At 48.8% G+C, this 21,018-nt stretch overlaps 1 protein-coding gene across 1 annotated transcript in view; it reads left to right on the plus strand.

The window, feature by feature from the left end:
* Positions 1-21,018, plus strand: part of ADAM17 (ADAM metallopeptidase domain 17) — a 597,876-nt gene that overhangs the window by 240,241 nt on the left and 336,617 nt on the right. Inside the window, exons 7-8 of the mRNA XM_085610726.1 lie at positions 12,145-12,231; positions 15,261-15,377. Of these exons, the coding sequence (XP_085466852.1) occupies positions 12,145-12,231; positions 15,261-15,377 (204 nt within the window). The remainder of the gene's footprint in view (positions 1-12,144; positions 12,232-15,260; positions 15,378-21,018) is intronic.

Here is a 21,018-nt window from a genome sequence, read left to right on the forward strand (position 1 = left end):
ATTCACCTACTTTTATGTTTGATTTACATTGCGATGACTTAACATTCATGCAGACAATGTTTCTGCATTTTGATGATTGAACATCGATTTAAGCGTCAGCAAATAGCATAAAATATTGCCTTTCAAAAGGCCAACAGCAGATGCATGCTCTTCTCCATCTGGTGACTTTATATAATAGTAATTAAAATTTTTGAAGCATGGCATCATCTATTTTACTTCCCACCATGTGATAAACTTTTACTTAGTACGACATGGCCTGAGGAAATATGGAGCTGTTATATGCTGCCTTTTCCTGCTTGAGAAATGCAGCAGGCAGGCAACCACTTCCTCAGTGATGAAAAAGGAAGTACTGCAAAGACTCTTACAATGAAAAAGCCTGTTATCAATTATTTCAGACAGTCTAATTTAAGCCATCTAGCTACTCTGGCAATTGCGTCACAGGTTAAAGGAACTGGCAAATGAATGGTATAAATGAAAACCCCAAACATAGCTGAAAATAGGCTTAAAACGGCATTGGAATAATTCCTAGACTTATTGCCCTCTCTTATGCAGAGGTGGGTAAAGCAACATCCTGACCCTGCAATATTGCCGGGCAACGGACATGGTTATAACTTATCATAGAGCTTGGATAGCAGGAGCCTCCAATCCCAGCCTGTGGCAGGATGCCCAACAGAGAAGTCCAGTCTCCGAAACAATCCAGGGGATGATGTGCACCTGAAGATGAAATGATAATGAAGGAAAATATCTGCTGAGCGATCTCTTGGATGAGTGAGGACACATTCTCTCATTGGGCGCAGTGCCACATCTGTGGGGCATGAGGCCACATACATCAGGCATGTGCTCGCACACAGAAAGGGGAACCAGTGGAAATAGTCTTGGTGGGGACTTGTTCCTAGGCAACACCTATATATCCATGGGGTGGGTGTCAGTCGATAGAATTTAGATTGGTAGAATGTGGTTGTCTCCAGATGGTGATTGTTCTAAAAACAGGGACCACTATATGATAGGAGACCCCTTACAACTGACATGCATTACATATAGGAGCACAAAACCCTGTTGGAGGTGCCAGGTACAATTGAAAATAAGTTTGCTTTGCACTGTTGGCCGCACATCAGCATCTTGACATCGTACTGCTACCTGAGCAGGATCGGATGTTTGCTAAAATTATTGTTGTCGTTGGTCCCTTGCTCACTGTGCCATTAGAACCAAGCTACACCCAACTGAAGAGGCCCAGTCAGGAGAAGCCAGTCTTGGGTTGCATGTGTTTCGTTCAGAGAGGTCCTGGTTTGGCAGTTTGGTCTGGGCTGTTCTTTTTGGGGCAGGACAAAGATAGATTTGCTTATGTCTGTATCTAATCTAAGGGAGACATGGTGGGCAAAAGAACAATGGGTTGAAATTCTGCCCCGGGCGATTGCCGGTATGTAGACATTGCATGCATTCCTCCTATCACCTTTTGGACGTTTGATGTAATTCCCTAAATGATTTTTAAACTGTTACTCGCTAGAAGAGACCATTTCATGCAGCTTATTTCTATCATTAATGCTAACTCCTGCGATACTTCCATGAAGCGGGTGCTAAACTCTAGGAATTATCTAAAAACTGGAATATTAAATGGGTCCTTTCTACGAAGGAGTTTTTCTAAATGTGATTCAAGAAAAATGAGTCTTTTGCACCCACTTCTGGATATGCATTGCTAACTTTCTGGCAAGGTAAACTTGCAGTTGGGGGAGAAGATGCTTGCTGAACTATCCCTCTCACTGGCCTTGCTAACTAGACCAGCATATAACCATTAGTACTCGAGCAATATAAAGGCAATGAAACTCTCTTTTCAGTTGAGTATGATAATAATGATAATACAGCACTGAAAAAGGAGGTTATAAGTAAGTAACACCAGAAAATGAAGCAGTGTGGAAGGCAAATAGTGAAGCAAATGATAATAGCTAGTTCAATTTGTTTACTGTGTGCAAAGAGAGTGACTGGTACATTTTGGAAATATGATACGGGAGAGCTTGCAGATAGCTATTTCCTTCAACAGGGTTACCAAATGTTTGTTCTCCATGTGCACAAATGGTGCCCAGGATCCAGTTAGGTCATAGCAGCAGTTTTCAAAATCAAAACCTACTTATGGGTAACATGGTCGACATCTCTGTACAATTTTATCTTGTTTCTAACACCATCCCTGAGAGTTGTCACAGATCAATTCTACTTTCATGCCAAAAAAAAGGTTCCTTCATCTCCCCAGCAAATTATTGTCTGATTGCCTATGAGAAATATTATGCTAAATTGTTTTTACTGTACCATGGTTCCTGGGCTAAAGATAACAAGTTAATTCCTTTTATCAAGCAGGCTTTCTATGAGGCTGTATAATCTTCTCATATTGTCAATGCTGTTACACAGATCCATTAACACTTCAGTGGTTGCTCTAAAGGCAGCATTAACAAACTTTAGAACAGCATTCACATTGTAGATCGGAACCTACTATGGGCTAAACTTGCAAATTGTGGGTTCCCGGATCTATAAGGGCAATTGTGTCACTATATACTGATACATGTGTGAGAGTCAAACTAGGATCATCAGAAAATGTTTACACCAGAAAAGGGCTCCAACAGTCGTTTGTACTAGCTCCCATTCTTTTTAATTTATACATTGTATATCTTGGTAGAACTCTTGTTACTTGCAAAGTCTTTTCACCTAAGTTTGGGAAGCGACCCCTTCTATTATTAAAATATGCAGATGATACAATTGTATTACATTAAACTGCTTTTGGCCTGCAAAGATTATTATTGAGCCTAGAGGTCAATTTTCAGAGTGAACACGCAGGTCATAAATATTGACAAAACTAAGGATCTTGTCTTTGCAGTAAAAGGGTGCAGCACCGCACCTACACAATACTCAAATGTGTTGCTCTTTACAAATATTTAGGGGTTTGGCTTTGTGAACTACAGGCCATGAAACATCATTGGCCATCTTTAAAATCGAAGGCCTGGGGTGTGGCCAAGATGACGTAGTGAGCGGATGTGTTTTGCTCGAGCTCCGTCCCCGCCGGGCCCATAGCATTCTCACAGCACCCGCAACCCTTCAATTCACCATTGACGACGAGGCGCACCGCTGACATCCCAGCTCCGCATCGTGGGCATACGACCCGTCCACCGGAGCGAGGAAATTCACTCCCTGACCCTTCCTGGTAGCTCGCGGCACGTCACAGCCCCGAGCGGGAGACCCCTTGCGGCCCGACTGGACCCCTGTTAAGCTCTTCTCTGTTCCAGCGACGGGGTCCCTGGGTGCGATCACACCTGCACCACGCTCTCACACCCAGACAGGAGACCCACGACCCCCAAGGCACCGGGCCCGGACGCAGTGGAGAAGGCCTAGGTCCGACGCGGCCTACCTGCGCATCGAGGGTGCGGCTGAGCCCGCCCAGTGAACGCGGCGGGCACTCTCCTGGCCGGTGGCACGTCTCTTGCTGTTATGGTCGTGCTGCGGAGGGCACATCCCAGAGACTCCACAGAGCGCAGCCTAAGCTCCGTTGGGCCCCCGATTGCGGCCCGCTGCACCTTACCCCCCCACGAGGCAGAAGTCGCCTGTTGCCCTCCGGAAGACTGTGTTGAGGGACACGAGTGGGGCACCAGGGACAGCACGGTGAGTGATGGCGGCCCCGGGGCGTGCCCCCCCCCCCCAAGTTGACGAAGCGGTGGAGAGCACGATCGCCACTGGGGTCAGTGGCGGGGGTGTGCTCACCCGAGCCAGCAGCCTTGCATGACGGACTGGGCAGTATTGAGCGGTCTCCTACAGCGGACGATCGCATTGGGCCACGCCCGATTCATATTGATTGAGGGCGGATTGCGGAGCCATCCCGATGAGACAGCGCATGTCGGCATCTGGTTGAGGCTCAACAATGGTGAAACCACATGTCCCTCAGAGCAGTTCCCACAGGAGGGCGGTGGAGCGCTTTGGGCCCTGTATCACACCACCATTGATCAGAACTGGGCCTGCACAATGACCGGTAGCATGATATACCCCCAGACTGGAGAGGCGACGGGGGAGCTTTGCCTTTCCTTCCTCTGAGCCGCACTGAGAACGCCTGGGGCCCTGTCGACATACCATCATTAACACAGCAACCTCGCACGCGAGGGGCACATCCAGGGCCAAATCATGGTGACTGCCAAAAACAAGAGGGAACGTGCAGTCCGCCGGAGAGTCGCAGAGCACTGGTCAAGCAGCTGGTGGTGAAGGCGCTGAGGGGGCGGTCACTCGGGAGTTCTTGGAGTCCATATTCGCCTCTCAACGCGAGGACATCTTGACCATCAAAACGGACCTGTAAGCTGATCTCAGGGAGGTATGGAGGGATGTTGACGCTGTGGGCAAGAGTCGTGGCTTTGGAGGCTTTGGCGTTAGCCAGAGACGAAGAAATCGCAGTCCTCCAGCAAGAGGTTATACGAACCAGCAGCTGGATCTCCAGACGTACACGGAAGACCTGGAAAACAGGTCAAGACAGAACAATGTTGGCGTCCGCGCGGTCCCTACTGGCGCAGACGGTGAAGATCTGGAGGTGTATGTCCAAGCGCTATTCCGAGTGGTCCTGAATGCCTCGGCGGAGTCCACATTTAAAATTGACCGTTGCCATCGAGTGGGGCCCCCTCGACAACCCAATCGCCCTCCGGAAGATATTCTACTTTCTGCGTACGACTTTAAAGTGAAGGAGGAGATTCTTAAGGTGGCCTGCTCCAACCAACCTTTGCAATTTCAAGATCACACACCACAGCTCTTTCAAGACCTGGCGGTTATCACCCTACAAAAGGGGAGAGATTTCCGCTTGGTGACCAATCATCTCAGATCGGCTGGTATAGCCTACTCTTGGGGCCACCCGTTTTGCTTCATTTTCGCTATGAGGGTAAACTTTACCAGCTCCGCTCCCTGACAGAGACCTGTAAGCTGTTAAATTTAGATCTTGACAGCTTGGCCTCCCAGTCTGAAGCTGCGGGCTCGGGGGCCCCTGCACCACGCCGGCGTGGCCCGCAGACCGGCTTGAGGTTGGATCGCCTACGCCCTGATCCCGCCACGATGGTCAAAGAACGTTCAGCGGTGCTCCGGACACTCTCTGGTGCAGAAGGGGACTCTCTGGACTCTAATGAGCAAGGTATTGTTTGTTGGGTGCGCTGCTTCTCCTGATTGGGCCGGGGGGACAGGCGAGTTTCCTTACTGATGGGAGCAGTGCCTTGCACTCTAGGCTGCCCCCATTGTCTCTGGCCCCCCTTCGGGATGGACACTACGTACTTTTCAGTACTGTTTGCATTCTGTTTCTTGTTTTGGTGGTATTGTTTTTGGGTAGGTGGGTATCCCTCTCTGGTGAGCCTCACAGTATATACCCTCAAGGGTTGGTATACTTTGGCGCTTTTAATTGATCAGCACCTCCCGTGGCCTGTTAGGCCCCAATGGTATCATAGCCTAACACACATAGAATCACGACTGCCCTTAGATAGATGGAGATAAAGATAGTTAGCCTTAATGTTCGTGGCCTTAATAACCATATTAAGCGGAAGGCGATACTCTCCCTGCTTGAGCATTCTGAGGGGGCTATATGCTTACTTCAGGAAACCCATTTACTCTCGAAGGACACACACAGGATGCAAACTAGAGCGCTTCCCAGTAGTATTGGTCCTCCGGGGAGGATAAAAGGGGCGGTGTGGCCATTTTGTTCTCCAGGCACTTTAGGGGTACAGTGTTGGGCTCTGTGGCCGAGATTAAAGGGCGTCTCTTAGCCCTGAGGGTACGGACAGGCACAGTTAACTACACGGTGAGCTCAATCTATTTTCCTAATGAGCACCAGGAAGAGTTTTTGATCGAAGCTCTTGTGGAGGTTCTTCACACACCTGACTCTGCAGTTGTGGGTGGCGTTCAAAATCTAGTAATGGACTCGTGATGGATCGCTCTGGCTCGGGGAGCGAGGGCTCTGTCTCTATCAGGTAGGGAATGGTTGAAGGATAGTGGGATCAGAGACGCCTAGCGAGGCTTGCACCTTAGCGAGCGGGGCTATACACATTACTCTGCTGCCCAGGGTTCCTACGCCAGTTTGGATAATTTTCTCGTTACATCCTTCGCCTGGGCACGTACTCAGGCCAGATCTATTGAAGCCCGGTCCCACTCTGACCACGCACACATTACCCTGACTCTGCGCATGTCCTCCCCGGCATCTTCTCCCTCGCAGTGGCGTCTGAGAGACTCCCTGCTGTCGTCCCTGACCGTTGTGGGTACACTACGGACTACACTGATGGAGTACATTGCACTTAATGATGACGGTTCCACAGCTCTATTCTCAGTATGGGAGGCACTTAAACTGGTCGCCCGTGGGGCCTTATTCGCTAAAACTGCACATGACAATAAGACCAGAAGGGCTAAAAGGGTGGCGCTTAATTCAAAAGTGAAGGAACTTGAGGCAATTCAGAAACGCTCTGAAGCCCCCCTTTATCTGGCGAAAACTGGAGAGGGAATGGCTCCATCTTCGGCGCCTAGATCTAGATAGGGCTGAACACGCGGTGGTTGCATGTTTGCACATTGTCTGCACAGCAAGCACCATGCCCAAGCGGTAAAATCGGTGCAAGGTGCCCAGGGGTCTGAGATCTACGATGACTCTGGCATTGCAGCAGCCTTTCGGGCCTGCTACTCAGAACTATACTTCGCTGAGCCCCTTCTCTCAACCGACCCTCACGTCTATGTTTTTATTTTATTTTTTGAATTTTCTTTTATTGAATTTTCAAAACAATATTCCCAAAGACTAATACTACACACAATAGCATCATATAAGAATCCAACCATCGAGGTACACATCAGGAGAGATCGACTCTGCTATGTTCCCGCCTTAGTTCCCCCACCCTCTCTACCCCCCCCCCCCCCCCCCCCTGTCAGTGTCCCACGACAACCCCTCATCAACCTCTGCCTGTCGGGCCCCGTGGTCCGAGATATCCCAACTCCAGACAAGCAAGAAAACCCTGTCATTGTTCTCATGAGAGAAGGGGCCCCGCATTGACCTCCCTCTGCGCCCCCTGCTCCCACCCTGGCTACTCAACCGCTGTCAATGTAGAGTGCAGACGCTGAATCCTCCATGAGTGTACCTAAGTGGCCCCGTCCTGCATGGACTCCCCAGTAGCCCCAGTCGGTCCTGTCCCAGGTTCCACCCTCCAGTCCATGTCTACAGAATCCCTATCCCCCTCATTCAACGTCTCCCAAGATCGCAGCTCTTCTACCAACACTTCCCACGTCCTCGCCGCTTCCAGCGCCTTATCATTAGCTGCTCGTCTGGCCATCTGAAGCCGAAGCGTCCCTTCGCTTCCCGCCCAGGACAAGAAACTCGCCCTCCATCTCCGAAAGCTCGGACCGGGCCTGGCCTTCCAATGCAGAGTGAGCTCCCTCTTTGCCATTATCAGACCCAAATCGCAAAACTTGCTCGTAATTTTGGTACTGGGTGTGTGCGGAAACCACAACAAAAGGCAAGTCCCCATCTCCGCTTCCAACTCGCGCTCAGTCACCTGATTCAGGCACGCCACCACGTCCGCCCAATATGAGCCCAGTCCCCGGCAGGACCAAAACATATGACCAAAATCAGCCCCCTCCACCCTGCACCGTGGGCATGGCGATTGGGAGCCTCCGAAGTACCGTAGGATTTTGACCGGGGTTAAGTAAGCCCTATGGAGAGTGTAAAATTGGATCAATTGAAATCTAGCATTGCGCGTGCCCTTCCAGGCCCGCCTCAAAAGCTGCGCCCATGTCGTCTCGGGAATGGGCCTACCAAGATCCCCCTCCCATTTACCCCGCAAGGCATCCATGGGTGCCAACCTCTCCGTGGACAGCCGCCCGTAGAGACAAGTGATGGCCCTGACTGTACCCGCCGCCATAGTGACGTACTGACATCCCCGAGAAGTTGGGGACTCTGACAGCCCCATCTTCCATTGTTTCTGGATCCCAGATACCAAGGCGGTGTGCAAAAGATAGTCCCCCCTCGGCAGTTCATACGCCCCCTGCAAGTCCTGGAATGACAACAAAACGCCATCCCTGTATAAGTCCCCAATCATGTGGACCCCACACTCTTCCCAGTGAGCCAGCGCCGACCAATCCCTGCCATGTGGGAGGGCCATGCACATGCCCAGGGGTATCTCCGGGGCATACGGCACCACGAAGCCTGCCATTTTCTGACTACGGATCCAGCACAGCCGGAGTGTGCGCTCCTCGAGGGTAAGCTGGTCCAGTCTGAGCCTCTGCCGAAGTACAATGAATGACCGCACATGTCGCGGGATGACCCTATCTTGCGGGCCCTCGGGGCCTCGAAACTCACGCGCCACGGCCTGCGTCAGCCACTGCAGCTGTGCATCCCTCACGTCCTATGTTAACAGGGCAGAGGTCACTACCCTACCAGCCAGCGAGGCTGAAAGTCTTGATGCTCCCATATGTATCGAGGAAGTGATATCCGCTATTGCCCGATTGAAACCTTTGAAGGCGCTGGGCCCTGATGGGTTAAATGCGATCTTTATAAGACTTTCTGTGCTGAGTTAGCTCCCCTGCTTACCTGTTTGTTCAATTTGTTCACAGACACCGGTACCTTCACTGATTTGATGCTTCAAGCCTCGATTACCGTAATACCCAAGCCTGGTAAGGATCCTTTATCTTGCAGCTTGTACCGCCTGATCTCATTGTTAAACGTCGATGCGAAGCTCTTTGCTAGTATTCATGCCCAGTGATTGAACCCTCTGATGCCCGGCCTAGTGGATCCGGACCAGGCTGGTTTTATCCTGAGTCGACAATGCGGGGACAACACCAAGCGGATCTGCCATCTAATTGACAAGGTGCAGCGCTCCAACGAGGAAGCGCTGTTAATGGCGGTTGATGCCGAAAAGGCATTCGACCGTGTACACTGGCCTTACTTGTTCGCTGATCTGGAACGCTTTGGCATGGGCGCACGTTTCCGTAGGTGGATTGCAAGTATATATCGTTTTTTAAGCACCTCGGTCAAGCTGAACGGGGTACGCTCAGACTGCTTTGCATTCGGGAGAGGAACAAGGCAGGCCTGCCCCCTCTCCCCATTGCTCTTTGCTCTTTACATGGAGTGCTTGGCTCAAAGACGCTGGGACAACCCCGATGCGCAGGGAATTCAGTTTGGAGCTGACCGCCGTCTGGTCATCCTCTATGCTGACGATGTTATATTCTCTATCGCTCATCCCCTGACTTCTCTTCCGGCTATAATCGCGGACCTGCAGGCCTTTGGTCAGGTGTACGTTTTTAAAATGAATCTGCAGAAATCACAAATATTGAACTTGACCGCTACTCAGTCTACGGTAGAGACTCTGCGGGCTCAGTATGACTTTGACTGGGTAACAGAAGGCATATCATACCTGGGGCTGGTCCACAATAAGAGCCTAGCTAAAACATCCAAAGTAAACTACTCAACCTTGTGTGCACGTATTCGCAAAGACTTGTCGCAATGGCAGCGTCTGCCCCTGTCGTGGCTGGGTCGGCTGGCTGCGGTTAAGATGAATGTCATACCACAGGCGCTGTACATTTTTCAGACTCTCCCCCTTTGCCCACCCACAGGTGTGATCCCTAGCATCCAAAGAGAGATAGAGCGTTTCATTTGGGGCCCGGTCTCCCCTAGGCTGCAGGAGACGCTTTTGCAGAGCACTAAAAGGGAAAGGTGGCCTTGCTTTGCCGAACATTAACCTCTATTTCCAGGCATCATTACTACGCTCCCTGGTGGAATGGATCCGCACGATGACGGAGAAACACTGGGTATTTATAGATCAGACCGTTGCTGGGCACCATATCTGGAGGGAGGCGTGGTTGCCTACAGTGTCTCGTGCATGGGGGCTGTACTCATCTCTGATCACGTGGCCAACCTTACAGGTTTGAGATAATGTCCCTGTCAGCGAATCTCACAATGTTTCCCTCACCTATGTCCCCCATCTTCTCTAATCCTGACTTCCCGCCAGGCATGGCCATAGGAGCGGGCGCACGCTGGGTGAAGGGAGGTTGCAAGCGTCTATGCCACCTGTTTGACCATGAGAGCTATATCCCTTTTGTACAACTCGCAGCTGACTATGACCTCTCCCCTTTGGACTACTTTCTTCATACACAAATGTTACACTGGGTTCTTGGTTCCCACATCCACCAATGCAGACCAATGCTCCCGTACGAAAAATGGCTTTTTCTCAAAAAAGATTACCATAAACTCATTTCTAAACTATACTCGCTCCTTTCCCAGGGCATCCGCAAGGGTAGGACTGCTGGTCAGAGGCGGATATTGGCCGGACACTATCGGACAAGGAGTGGGAGGAAATTTATTATCTGCACACTCCATTGGTCATATTGAAACATCATACAAAATTATCATATTGGTATTACACTCCTGCCCGTTTAACAAAATGGACCTCCCAATGCGATGGTCTCAGTTGGCGGGGATGTGGGAGCCCTGGCACCCTCCTTCATTTGCTTTGGAATTGTCCAAAAGTTACAAGGTATTGGGAGAAAATCCTTGATGAGATAGACAGGGCCTTTGACACTGCTATTCCTAGGTTCCCCGCGTACACCTTACTGAGTCTGCCCAATGCACTGACTTTTCCCTTACGCTCACTCAAAGGTAGGCAGATGGCCCTAGCACTTAATGCTGCCCACTGAGTGCTTTTAGCATGTTGGAAGACAGATAGAGTCCCAGAGCACACACAATGGCTCCACCAATTGTGGTCCCTTCTAGGTATGGAAAGACTGTCTATGGCCACCCTGGGGGATACATCTGATTACGTGAAGACAAAGGCCCTCTTTATATCTATACTCTCTACTGAGTTCCAGGAACTATCTTGTCCTATGTACTTGCGTATTTTGAGACTGATTCCAGACCAATAAGATGAGTATGGGACCTGCTGGTTCCAGGAATGATCCCCCAAGGGTGGGTTTGTTAGTGGCCCCCGTGTATGGCTATATCCATGCTTCTGTTAGTGAATCTTGGCTCATCCGGTGAGGCTTAGGGTTGGAGGGGAAGGGGGTTGTGGGGCTCTTTAGAGCGGACCTATAAATGTTTAGGTCTCGCCTGACCCAGCGCATGCGCTGGTCTGGCGAGACTTATTGAGAGGGCTCCAAAAAGTGCTACCAGGCCAGCCTAGAGCTACAGTGCATGTGCGCGGGCGCGCGCGCCACTTTTACCGAGATTACTTTCACTTTAGCGGCCGCACGGCCGCTTTGATGTTTAATCGTGATCACTTAAACTAAATGTTTGATCGCGATCACTTTCAGTTTTGCATAGCCAATAGGTCTCGCTTTTGAGACCTTATAAGTATTTAGTTATGCAACTGTTGCATGGCTAAACACTTATAAGGTCCCAAAGGCGAGACCTATTGGCTATGCCAATGCTTGTTTTATGTTGGGTCCCAGTTTCTCTGTTTCGTAAAAGGCAGACTCTTTGACCCAGGGACTGCTACTTTTGGCTCAGGTCTCATTATAGGGGCATTTCACATTGTCCTCTGCTGGTCGCCTCAAGTATTGAAATATGCACAGATCTGGCCTCATCTCTTTGTTGACATGGTCAGCCCAGGTTGGGTTGTAGGCGGCTTGCTGTGTATTTTAACTGCATGAGAATTGCCGTACTCCATCGGTTCCTTTCCTCTTTAATGACCCATACACAGCCGGCCCATTGGATTGTAGGCAACGATGCGGTGTAAAAAACGATTTAATCCTCAAATCTAAGGCCTTACCTTTGAACACCACCTATTTGCACCTGAGTTCATAACCGCCTGGCCTATTGTTAGCCTCAGTATTGAAAGATATGGGGGTTAAATGACTGCTGACAATAGGAATTTGTTGTTTCATGGGAAATTAGGGTAGTTTCTTGCTATCCTCCAATATCGTGTTTATTTCTCTATATTCTGCTTAGTTGGTAGCAGCTTTCCTCTGGTATCGTTTAGGGTAACGCCTGTTTAGATTTCGCTAGATCTTCCAATATTTGGTTGTTCTAGAGTATATTTTCTTGTCCAATTTCAATAATGTTCTTGCTATGACATTACATTCTGAGCTTGCATTTAAGAAGTTTAATCAGCTGTTTGTTTTTCTTTGGGGCACTTGTCATGAAAGATTTATTTGTGTTCTTTACACTGCCTTTGTAAATTTTAGATTGAATTGATTGACCGAGTTGATGATATCTATCGGAATACAACATGGGATACAGATTGGAAAGATTATGGAGTTCAGATCGAACAGGTATGTTTCAATGATAGCTTCTTAAATACATCTTGTTCTATATTTTGTTTTGAAGAATACCTATAGGTATAAAGATGCCTAACCTGTAGTAAATAAATCACTTACTTGTCTGTATTGCTTGTCAAGTCATTTAATTGTATGTTGCTATATGTATAATGCTACACTAACTGGATGGTACCCCTAGCATTGTACGTCAATGGAAAAGCAGAGAATTCAGCTTGTGTACTTTAAGCTAAAAGGTGGAGAGTAAAAACCTATTCTATGTTGAAGTCTTTAGGGCAGTTTGAGCTGAATAGTTTATATCTGTGGCAGATCATGTATTATTTAGAGATGTGTCTTCAGTTCTCAGTGATGACCTATCCTCTGTGTCGTGTGATGGGCTGGTGTTCCATTTTCCGGGTTAAAAGTTGGAGAAAGTTTAACTCCAGTTTTTAACTTTCCTTTCCTTTTCTGTTCTCGTTCTTTTTGACTTCCAATCTAGTTATGTCCTGGCTATGGAAAAGGAAGGGAGGGTCTACACAAGGCTTTTTGGCCAATGGAGAGAGGCAATATTTATCACTGCTTTATATTTGAATCAGTTGTTCCTAAAGGTTAATTTAATTCACATTTTATATACTGCAATTCTACCTAAGAAAGGCGTTGATTCCCTTTACAGAAGGAACATTGGAAGGGATCTATATCCCACACCTGAGGTGTGATCTGGCTTGCATTACAATACAGCAGGAGACAAAAACAGTAATCTAGAGCTTAAATTAATTCCAGCATCAGAGGAGTGAGTGTAGATGATGGGATGGGGAAGATAGGAATACAAAAATGGGAAGTGTAAAGTGAAAAGAGAGGAAATTAGGAATCAGGAGAGAAGTATTGACCACAATCCAGTTTACTCAGTTAGGTTTTCCATTTGTTGTGGAATTGCAGAGTGGTAGAAAGTTCCAGGGGAGATAGGTTTGTACCCGAAAAAGATTGGGAAGCTGCTGAGTGTGATCTGAACTTCCCAGATTTAAGTCTGAAAACCTCTCTTCTCCAAAGGTTTTCATTTTTATCAGAGACTTTACAGGCATTTAAATTTGAGGCAAGGAAGCTTGAATGTAATTCTGGACACTGTAAGCCACAATAAATTGGGGTGATGTGGTTGAATTTCTTAGTTTCGGACACTAGTCTAGTCGTGGAGGTCATCAGAGCTTTGAGGGAACCCAAACTGGACTTTTGAATGTCTGTAAAGACGAAGTAGCAAAAAGAAGCAGGTATTTTCATTTTTTTCCAGGATAAGGGAGATACGTTTGCAGATTTTGCTATGTGATTCATTCGTAGTGATTGATGTGCAGTGGTGAGAAACGTTTGCTATCCAGTTGTGAACTTTGGAGAGGCAGTAGTTTAGAATGCACACATCAGCAAAGGAAGGGATTTTCAAATAAATTCCGATGTCATCAGCATATTGATAGATTGCAACAATGGTATTTTCTAAGAGTTCTCTTAGTGGTTCCATGTATAAATTAAAGCGAGTTGAAGCCAATATTGAACCTTTAAGAATTCCTCAGGAGATAGTTACTAAGTCTGAAGCAAAGATTCCTAGCCTCACTAATTGTATGCGGTTAGCTATCAATTAAATGAACCAGTTGCACTCTTTTCTGTAGAAGAACATATGATTCTCAATATATGCCTCTGATGGTCAATGTAGTCAAAGGCTGCTGTTAGATGAAGAAGACCTGTGATACATGCTGTGCCTGTATCAAGAATGCAGTGGATGTCTTCTAAAAAGTTCAACCGGTAGTTTCAATGCTACATCCCATATCCAGATTAATATTTAGAATTTAATGATTCAATTGTTTCGAACCTCTGAGAAGGGTGAAGGAATTGAACCAGCTTTTTTAGGGTGGATTCTGGTGCGTTTGGTGAATGGGGAGATTGCCAGGACTTGAACTGTAGTTCTACCATCTGCTTCAAGTAGTAGTAGCTTGTTTTTGTGCTGATGTGATATTTCCAATCGCATTCTTTTAAGTTTTATTATCAGCTTGGGTTATGGAAGAGAGGTCGTGTCAGTGGTGAATCAGAGTGCTTTTCCCTTTGCTGTTACTAACAGTGTCAGTCCATTGCATTTCATGTTATAGAACAAGTGGTTCATCTAAGCTTACTAGATGTTACTTGCTCTGAGAAGGCTTAGCATGAGGCAGGTACTTGCCATCTATGCTTGGATGATGAAAAGGCAGTCTTTGAGGTGATTGATACACTTGGTTGGGGAACCTTTTAAGTAAATGTGGATATGGCCTAGATAAATTGATAGATCTTGTTTCCATGGTAAGTGCAGGACACAAATTGCTTTCCTATATAGGATGGCTATCGGAGACGGTTCCCTTAGAGAAGTAGCATACTTATATCTACCCTAAAACCACATATTAACAAGGAGGGGTTAGATTGAACATAATGAAAATTGCTGGTAAACGATTGAGTGGTAGTGCCTCAAATTTGATCTTTGTCACAGTAGGACCTAAGTTAAGATAACACAAGTTGGTTGTGTGAGGTGAAGACAATGCTTCTAGAACCCGGACTAAATCAAAATAATAACAAGATTGAAGAGTTTTCCAGAGCAGTTGAGAGCAGTGCAGGAGTTGGTGACAGAATGAATGTAAGGGGTCTAATAATCCGCATTTTGACATCTAAAACCTGAGTTGTTTTAGGTACTGATTCAAGATATATTAAAAAAAAAAACTAGCTGTGAATCAGGGTTTGCATAAATGTAAAATATATTCCATCTTTACAGATAATTAAAGAAAAATAATGCAATGTTTTACACTAAGCAGTAGTTTACCTCCATATCAAATGTGTACAGTTATACAACAAAATTGATGCGTACTAGAATTACAGTTAAATGTGCAGCTTTTTAAATTACTTAATGCACTATGGTCAAAGCTATTACAAACAAGATTGAGATTGAGTTCATAATCAGAATGCTGCGGATTTGAGTGATTATAGTGGAAATCGAATTATATACTTTTAAATATTCATTGTATTTTTATGTAATTTCTGTGTAGATTATTGTCCACAAAGAACCTGAGAAATTGTTGCCCCCAGATCAGAAACATTACAACATGGCTGGGAATCATCCAAATGAAGACAAGGATGCTTGGGATGTGAAGCAACTACTAGAGGTAATGCATACGTCTTGAGCATAAAGTACCAAACATAAATTATCTATTTTATACTGGGGCGCTAGGTGGCGCACGGGCGGAATGGCCGCCTTTGAGTGAGGCTCCCGCAGGCTGGCTTTAAAATCCGTTAATTATCCTGCTCCACTCGGAGATATTTAGCCGAGAAACCACAGGATATGGTGGTGTAAGCCTGTAGCATCACCCGGGGTTTGGCGGAGTTGTCTGCTGGTTAGTTCGCGCTGGCTGACGGCCGCTCTCCCTTCCAGCAGAAAGCAGTGGTGACTCTCCTGGAGCCAGACGGCGGCAGCGTGATTCACGTGAGCGGCGGGCGGCACACGCGGCTGCCAGGCCGCGCTGGGAAGACTGCTGGGAAACGCACTGCGTTGCACACTGGGCCCTCCGCAGTCATCGTTGACCGACTGGGGACTACATCGAGGCTACCTGCTGGGGTGACACCGGAGAGGAGGTACGTGCTATGCTCAGGGCGTACCGGGAGTGGCCATTGCGGATACTGCCTGGCCGGAGATCAGAAAGACGGGAGAGATCCCGGTGAGCTGCGGTCAGTGGCGGGACTGGAGCTGCTTCGGCCTGGTAGCGAAAACCACGCTGGAAGAGCATAGCGGCGGTAGTGTGCCAAATCACTGTATGCTCTAAGCGGACATTGGTACATTCGGACAGACCATTAGCAACGCTTCTGAGGGAGAGGTGTGGCAGCGTGAGCCCACTGTATGTGCGGTAAGGAGCCCGAGGACTACATGCAGGGGGGCTGAGCGCATCATTGATGTTCAGAGGCATTGTGGCCCAGTCGATCCTTAATTGTGGTAGAAAAGCACATGAACACTAGATCTCTGAACGCGTGGCAGTTGGTGGCCTGAACTGGGACAGTAAACCCGCATACCTGGTGAGGGCGGTGTGCAGATTGCATTCTCTTTACGATTTGCAGGGAATACACTGCCCTATGTGTGCTGCTAGAGATAAAGGCCAACACTAGCTACCCTCGCCATAGGACGCGGCGCTACCGTCAAGTGCTGGATGGTCCATCATGAGGCTGCGCGCACGTAGCGTGTGGATCGGAGGCAGAAGTACAGTGTCTGGAATACCCAAGCCGAGTGGAACTGGCGGAAGACTCTGGAAAACATTGCGAATAAAGGCAGTGTGATAAAATAGCATCGTCCTCTCTGGTCCCTTCAGCGCGTGAGGTCTGTAGGACGGAAAGAGCGCTGGTCCCAGAACTCTCCTCAGTGATCCTACGATGGGGAAAACAGATGCTCGCCGACAGCGGTTAACTTTTGATGCCCGGAAGCCGGTCAGGCAGCCACAGATGGAGGTGGGCTCGGAGGTAGAATCCTCGCAACCGGAGCGGGCGGCAGCCCCAGAGGAGGATCTGAAAACTATCTTAACAGAAATGCTGCAGGGGTTTGCGGTCATAGCAGGCAAAATGGACACGATGACCACCCGCATGGATGTGATAGCTCAGAAGCTGGAAGGCCATGAAACGTGCCTGACGGAAGCGGAACAACGTATCTCCACTGTCGAAGACACTACTACTCCTGTGCAAAAAACCACAGAACAGCTTGAAAAGTTGCTTAAAGTTATCGCAGTAAAGAATGAAGGCATAGAGGCGCGCAGCCGAACAAATAACATACACGTTTTAGGTATTCCAGAAAGTACCAACACAGGTAAATTGGAAGATTATGTCGAAAAACTGCTAACGGCTGTGGTGGGGAAGGAGTTTCTTTCTCCGCAATTTATAGTAGAACGCACTCGCCGGTCCCTTGGGCCGCGGCCGCCTCCTGGTGGCATCCCCAGACCAATCATCGCCCGCCTACTAAATTATAGAGACAGGGATGTGGCTTTGCGCTTGGCCAGGGAGAAGAAACAACTATCATATGACTGAGTGACATTCACCATGTACCCGGATTTCACGCTGCATGTGCAGGAGGAGCATCGTCGCTTCCTGGTGGTGAAACAGAAGCTCAGACAGGCTGGGATTGATTATGCGTTACTGTATCCTGCCCGTCTCCGTGTAACACATCAGGGAACGCAAAAATACTTCACTAATCCACATCAGGTGGAAGAATATCTGAAGCAGATACGGAGACAAAATAGAGCGTCGGTGCCGCTGGACCGGTCGTAGAGATCTCCCTCACCAGAAGGGGACTGATAGCTGCTGTGGATGGAGCTGACAGGAAGTGAGGGTTCACATTGTGACTAGTAACAATAGCAATGCCTGGGATGTTGTGGGGGGGGGGGGTTTGGCCGACTGCTGTTGTAGACTCTGTTCTCTAGACCATGCAACGTGAGAAGAGTTGAATATACTGTGTTAACCAGCCACCCTCGACGTCTGTCTGGGGACTAGCAGACAATGCTGCTGGACCTGGACTGACTAGAGGTTTTCGTGCGCCACCCAGATACACAGCCTCACAGGGGAATACCCTATGTTTGTTCACTGTTGTTTTCTGTTTTCTCATTTGCCCTTCCTTAACTGGGAATGGGGAGATGTTGTCATGTTATTTGACATGGGAGAGCGGATGGGGGTTGGGATGGGGGGAGGGCTCCTTTGTACTGGCATGTTTGGGATGCTTCAGTGGGTGGGTGAGGAAAGGGGTGGGGGTCCAATGGGTATGAAGAGGTACACGCAAGGATTGTTTATTATATACAGATCGGCCTTCGAGTGTGTATGCATGTTTGCACAGGTATGCAGAATATAAGGCAATTTGAGATGAAGAATACCGATGGCGCAGGAGGATAGGCACATGCTTAGAGTGATGTCCTGGAATGTTAGAGGCCTTGGGGACCCGAGGAAGAGGAGACAGATCTTGGCATATCTGGATAGGCAGCAAATACAAGTGGCACTGTTGCAGGAGACTCATTTGGATCCGAGGGCTATCAATCATTTTGCATGCAAGTGGGCAGGTTGCCGTCAGTTCTCATCCTATTCCTCCTATGCCCGAGGGACAGCAATACTCATCAAAAAACAGATTCAGTTTGAACAGGCAGGGGTGCTCACAGACACGCAGGGCCGATATGTTATTGTATGGGGCAGATTAGGTATGGTTTTCATAACGATAGCTAATTGTTATGGCCCTAATACAGATAGTCCAGACTTGTTCATTGATTTATGGAGTAAAATATTGACTATTGGTTCCACCCACATAATATGGGGGGGGGGATTTTAATGTTGTACTGCAGCCGCACCAGGACAGGTCGAACGCATCGATGTACCACTATACAAAGTCCAGAGAAGTTCTGGCATTCTGGAGGAGGTAGGACTCATTGACAGCTGGCGGCATTTACACCCGCAGGGGAGGGAAGGCACACACTTTACCTCCCATAGGGGAACCTGAGCGAGGATAGATCACTGTTTCATGTCCAGGGGGCTCGGGCCCAGCATTCAAACTCTGTCACATTTGGCTAGAACCTTTTCGGACCACTGTCCGGTAAAGGTATCGTTCACCCCGCCGGGGTATGCTAGTCCAAGGCCGCGATGGCGGTTACAACCCACAGCGTTGTTAGACACCGTTTTCCATGCGGAGCTAAAGGAGGAGATCCAAGACTGTTTTATTAGAAATAAATGATCAGTTGATAGTGTGGAGGTGATTTGGGAAGCCTTTAAGGTGACGGTCAGGGGGATCTGTATATCGAAGAGTTTTGGGGTGCTGCGAGATATACAGTGTACGCTCAGACATCTGGAGGAGGAATTGAGGGGGTTGGAGAGGAAGATGGGGCAGGGTGAGGCAGGTCAGGTACATAGTGTATTTTGGGATCCGCTGACGGAATATGAGGCTACAGCAAAGCGCAAACTGAACTTTCGTGGACGATACTGGGCGGCCCGCAGATATGGTGAGCGTCCGGGGAGAGCATTGGCGGAGGTGACGCGACATCCTCGCTTCAGCACGTACATATTGGAGGTGCAGGGCCCTGGGGGCACCACACAAAGGGACACATTAGACATACTAGAGACGTTTATTGCACACTATGCAACATTGTACACATCTCAGAGGAGAGGGTCGCTTGAGCTGGAGGAATTCCTGGGGGAGGTTGCACTCTGATGGCTCGGGGATGCGCAGCGAGAGTTCCTATGCCATCCATTTAAGTTGGATGAAATACGGGAGCAATCGTGCAGCTGAAAAATGGAAAGGCACCAGGTTCGGACGGACTGCGTAAAAGTCGATAGAATTACTAGCAGTTAGAAAGTAACAGTTTAAGGACCCTTCTGAAGCAGCTATAGAGTCGAGACTCGGAAACTAGACCCTAGGATAGTCACTACCCTTGTGAGCACCGGAGTACCCAAGTTTCCTAGCCCACGGGCTGCGGGTGCATAGGTGTGAACTTGCGTCGGGTTTCGTCGTGGACTTCTATGGATGCCTGAAGGAAAGTTGCTGACAGGCAGTCAGTGAAGAGTGTCTGGTGGATCCCAAGGCTGGGATCAAGAAGAGAGGAGACCTGCAAGCAGAAGGGACAGAGTCAAGGTCACTAGCCAGTGACCACGTGGAACCAGGAAGGAACCAGGCGATGTCGTGAAGATTGTAGGTGAAGGAGAAGCTTGTCGCTGCAGCCACGGGGACCAGGAGACGTCGAGGACGACCAGAACCAGGAGGCGAGCTGTCCCACGAAGGCTCTTGCTGTCGGCGGTGTCGAAGTTGAACTAGGACTCACCAAGCCTTGGCAAGCGGAACCCACGAAGAACCGGAGGACTTGCTTCTGGTGCAGACCAGGAAGGTCTGGGGTGCTTCTCTTTGCAAAGAAGCGGGAGCCAGTCTGGAGGAGCCAAACCAGCGGTGAAGATTTCAGGGTGCGTCGTCACAAAGGCTACTAGCCAACGGGCAAGCAACCGGACAGGCGCGGCAAGCAGGAAAATGCAGAAGGGCCCCACGCAGGACTGGTGGAGTGTGGGGGGCTGATCTTCGGTGCAGATGGTGCTTGGGGTTGGGGCTTCTCAATCCCCGGTGCCCAACTTCGAGGGTGCCTCAGAAGCTGCGCTGGAAGATACTAGCCACTTTTCCCAGGTAGCCGGTCCCACGTCTCTCGTCGCCTCCACGGATCTCAGCTCGGCTGTGGATGTGGATCAGGGTCGGAGAAGTCTGGAAGTCAAGGCTATGGTCGGGCTCTGCAGTCGGTCCCTCGTAGAACTTCAGCAAAGCAAAGGGTAGTCTCTTGATGGTGCCTGTTTGCACAGGGTAGCCACTCCTTGGCCACAAGGGAGATTCTTCAGTCTTCTTCTTTCGTCGAATGTCGAAGGACCAGAGTTTCTGTTCAAGTTGCAGGTTCAGGATAATCTAATCTCCTGGGGCCCAGCTACCACTCTTATCCAAATCTGGGGGGCTGGGTTACCTGCTAGGTCACGCATTATGAGTGGGACCTGGTAGGGGGGTGATTACACCCCCTTCCCTTTGTCCAGTTTTGCGCCAGGACTGGGGCTGGAGTGCCCCAGCACCGGTTTGAACTGGACTATGCACGGGACACCTTGTGTGCCCCAGGCATGTCTCATTCTTTTCATCCCTCCCTGCCCCAATACACTAAGGCCTGTCTGGGGTGGTGCTCGCACCTCCCAAGGCAGGAAACCTATTGTCCAAGCCTCCCTTGCCGGGATCACTCCCAGCAGCAGGAGGTCAGACTCGTGTCTGTGGCAGCAGCATCC

This window comes from Triturus cristatus, chromosome 6 (assembly GCF_964204655.1).
Source record: "Triturus cristatus chromosome 6, aTriCri1.1, whole genome shotgun sequence".
Taxonomy (NCBI): Eukaryota; Metazoa; Chordata; class Amphibia; order Caudata; family Salamandridae; genus Triturus; species Triturus cristatus.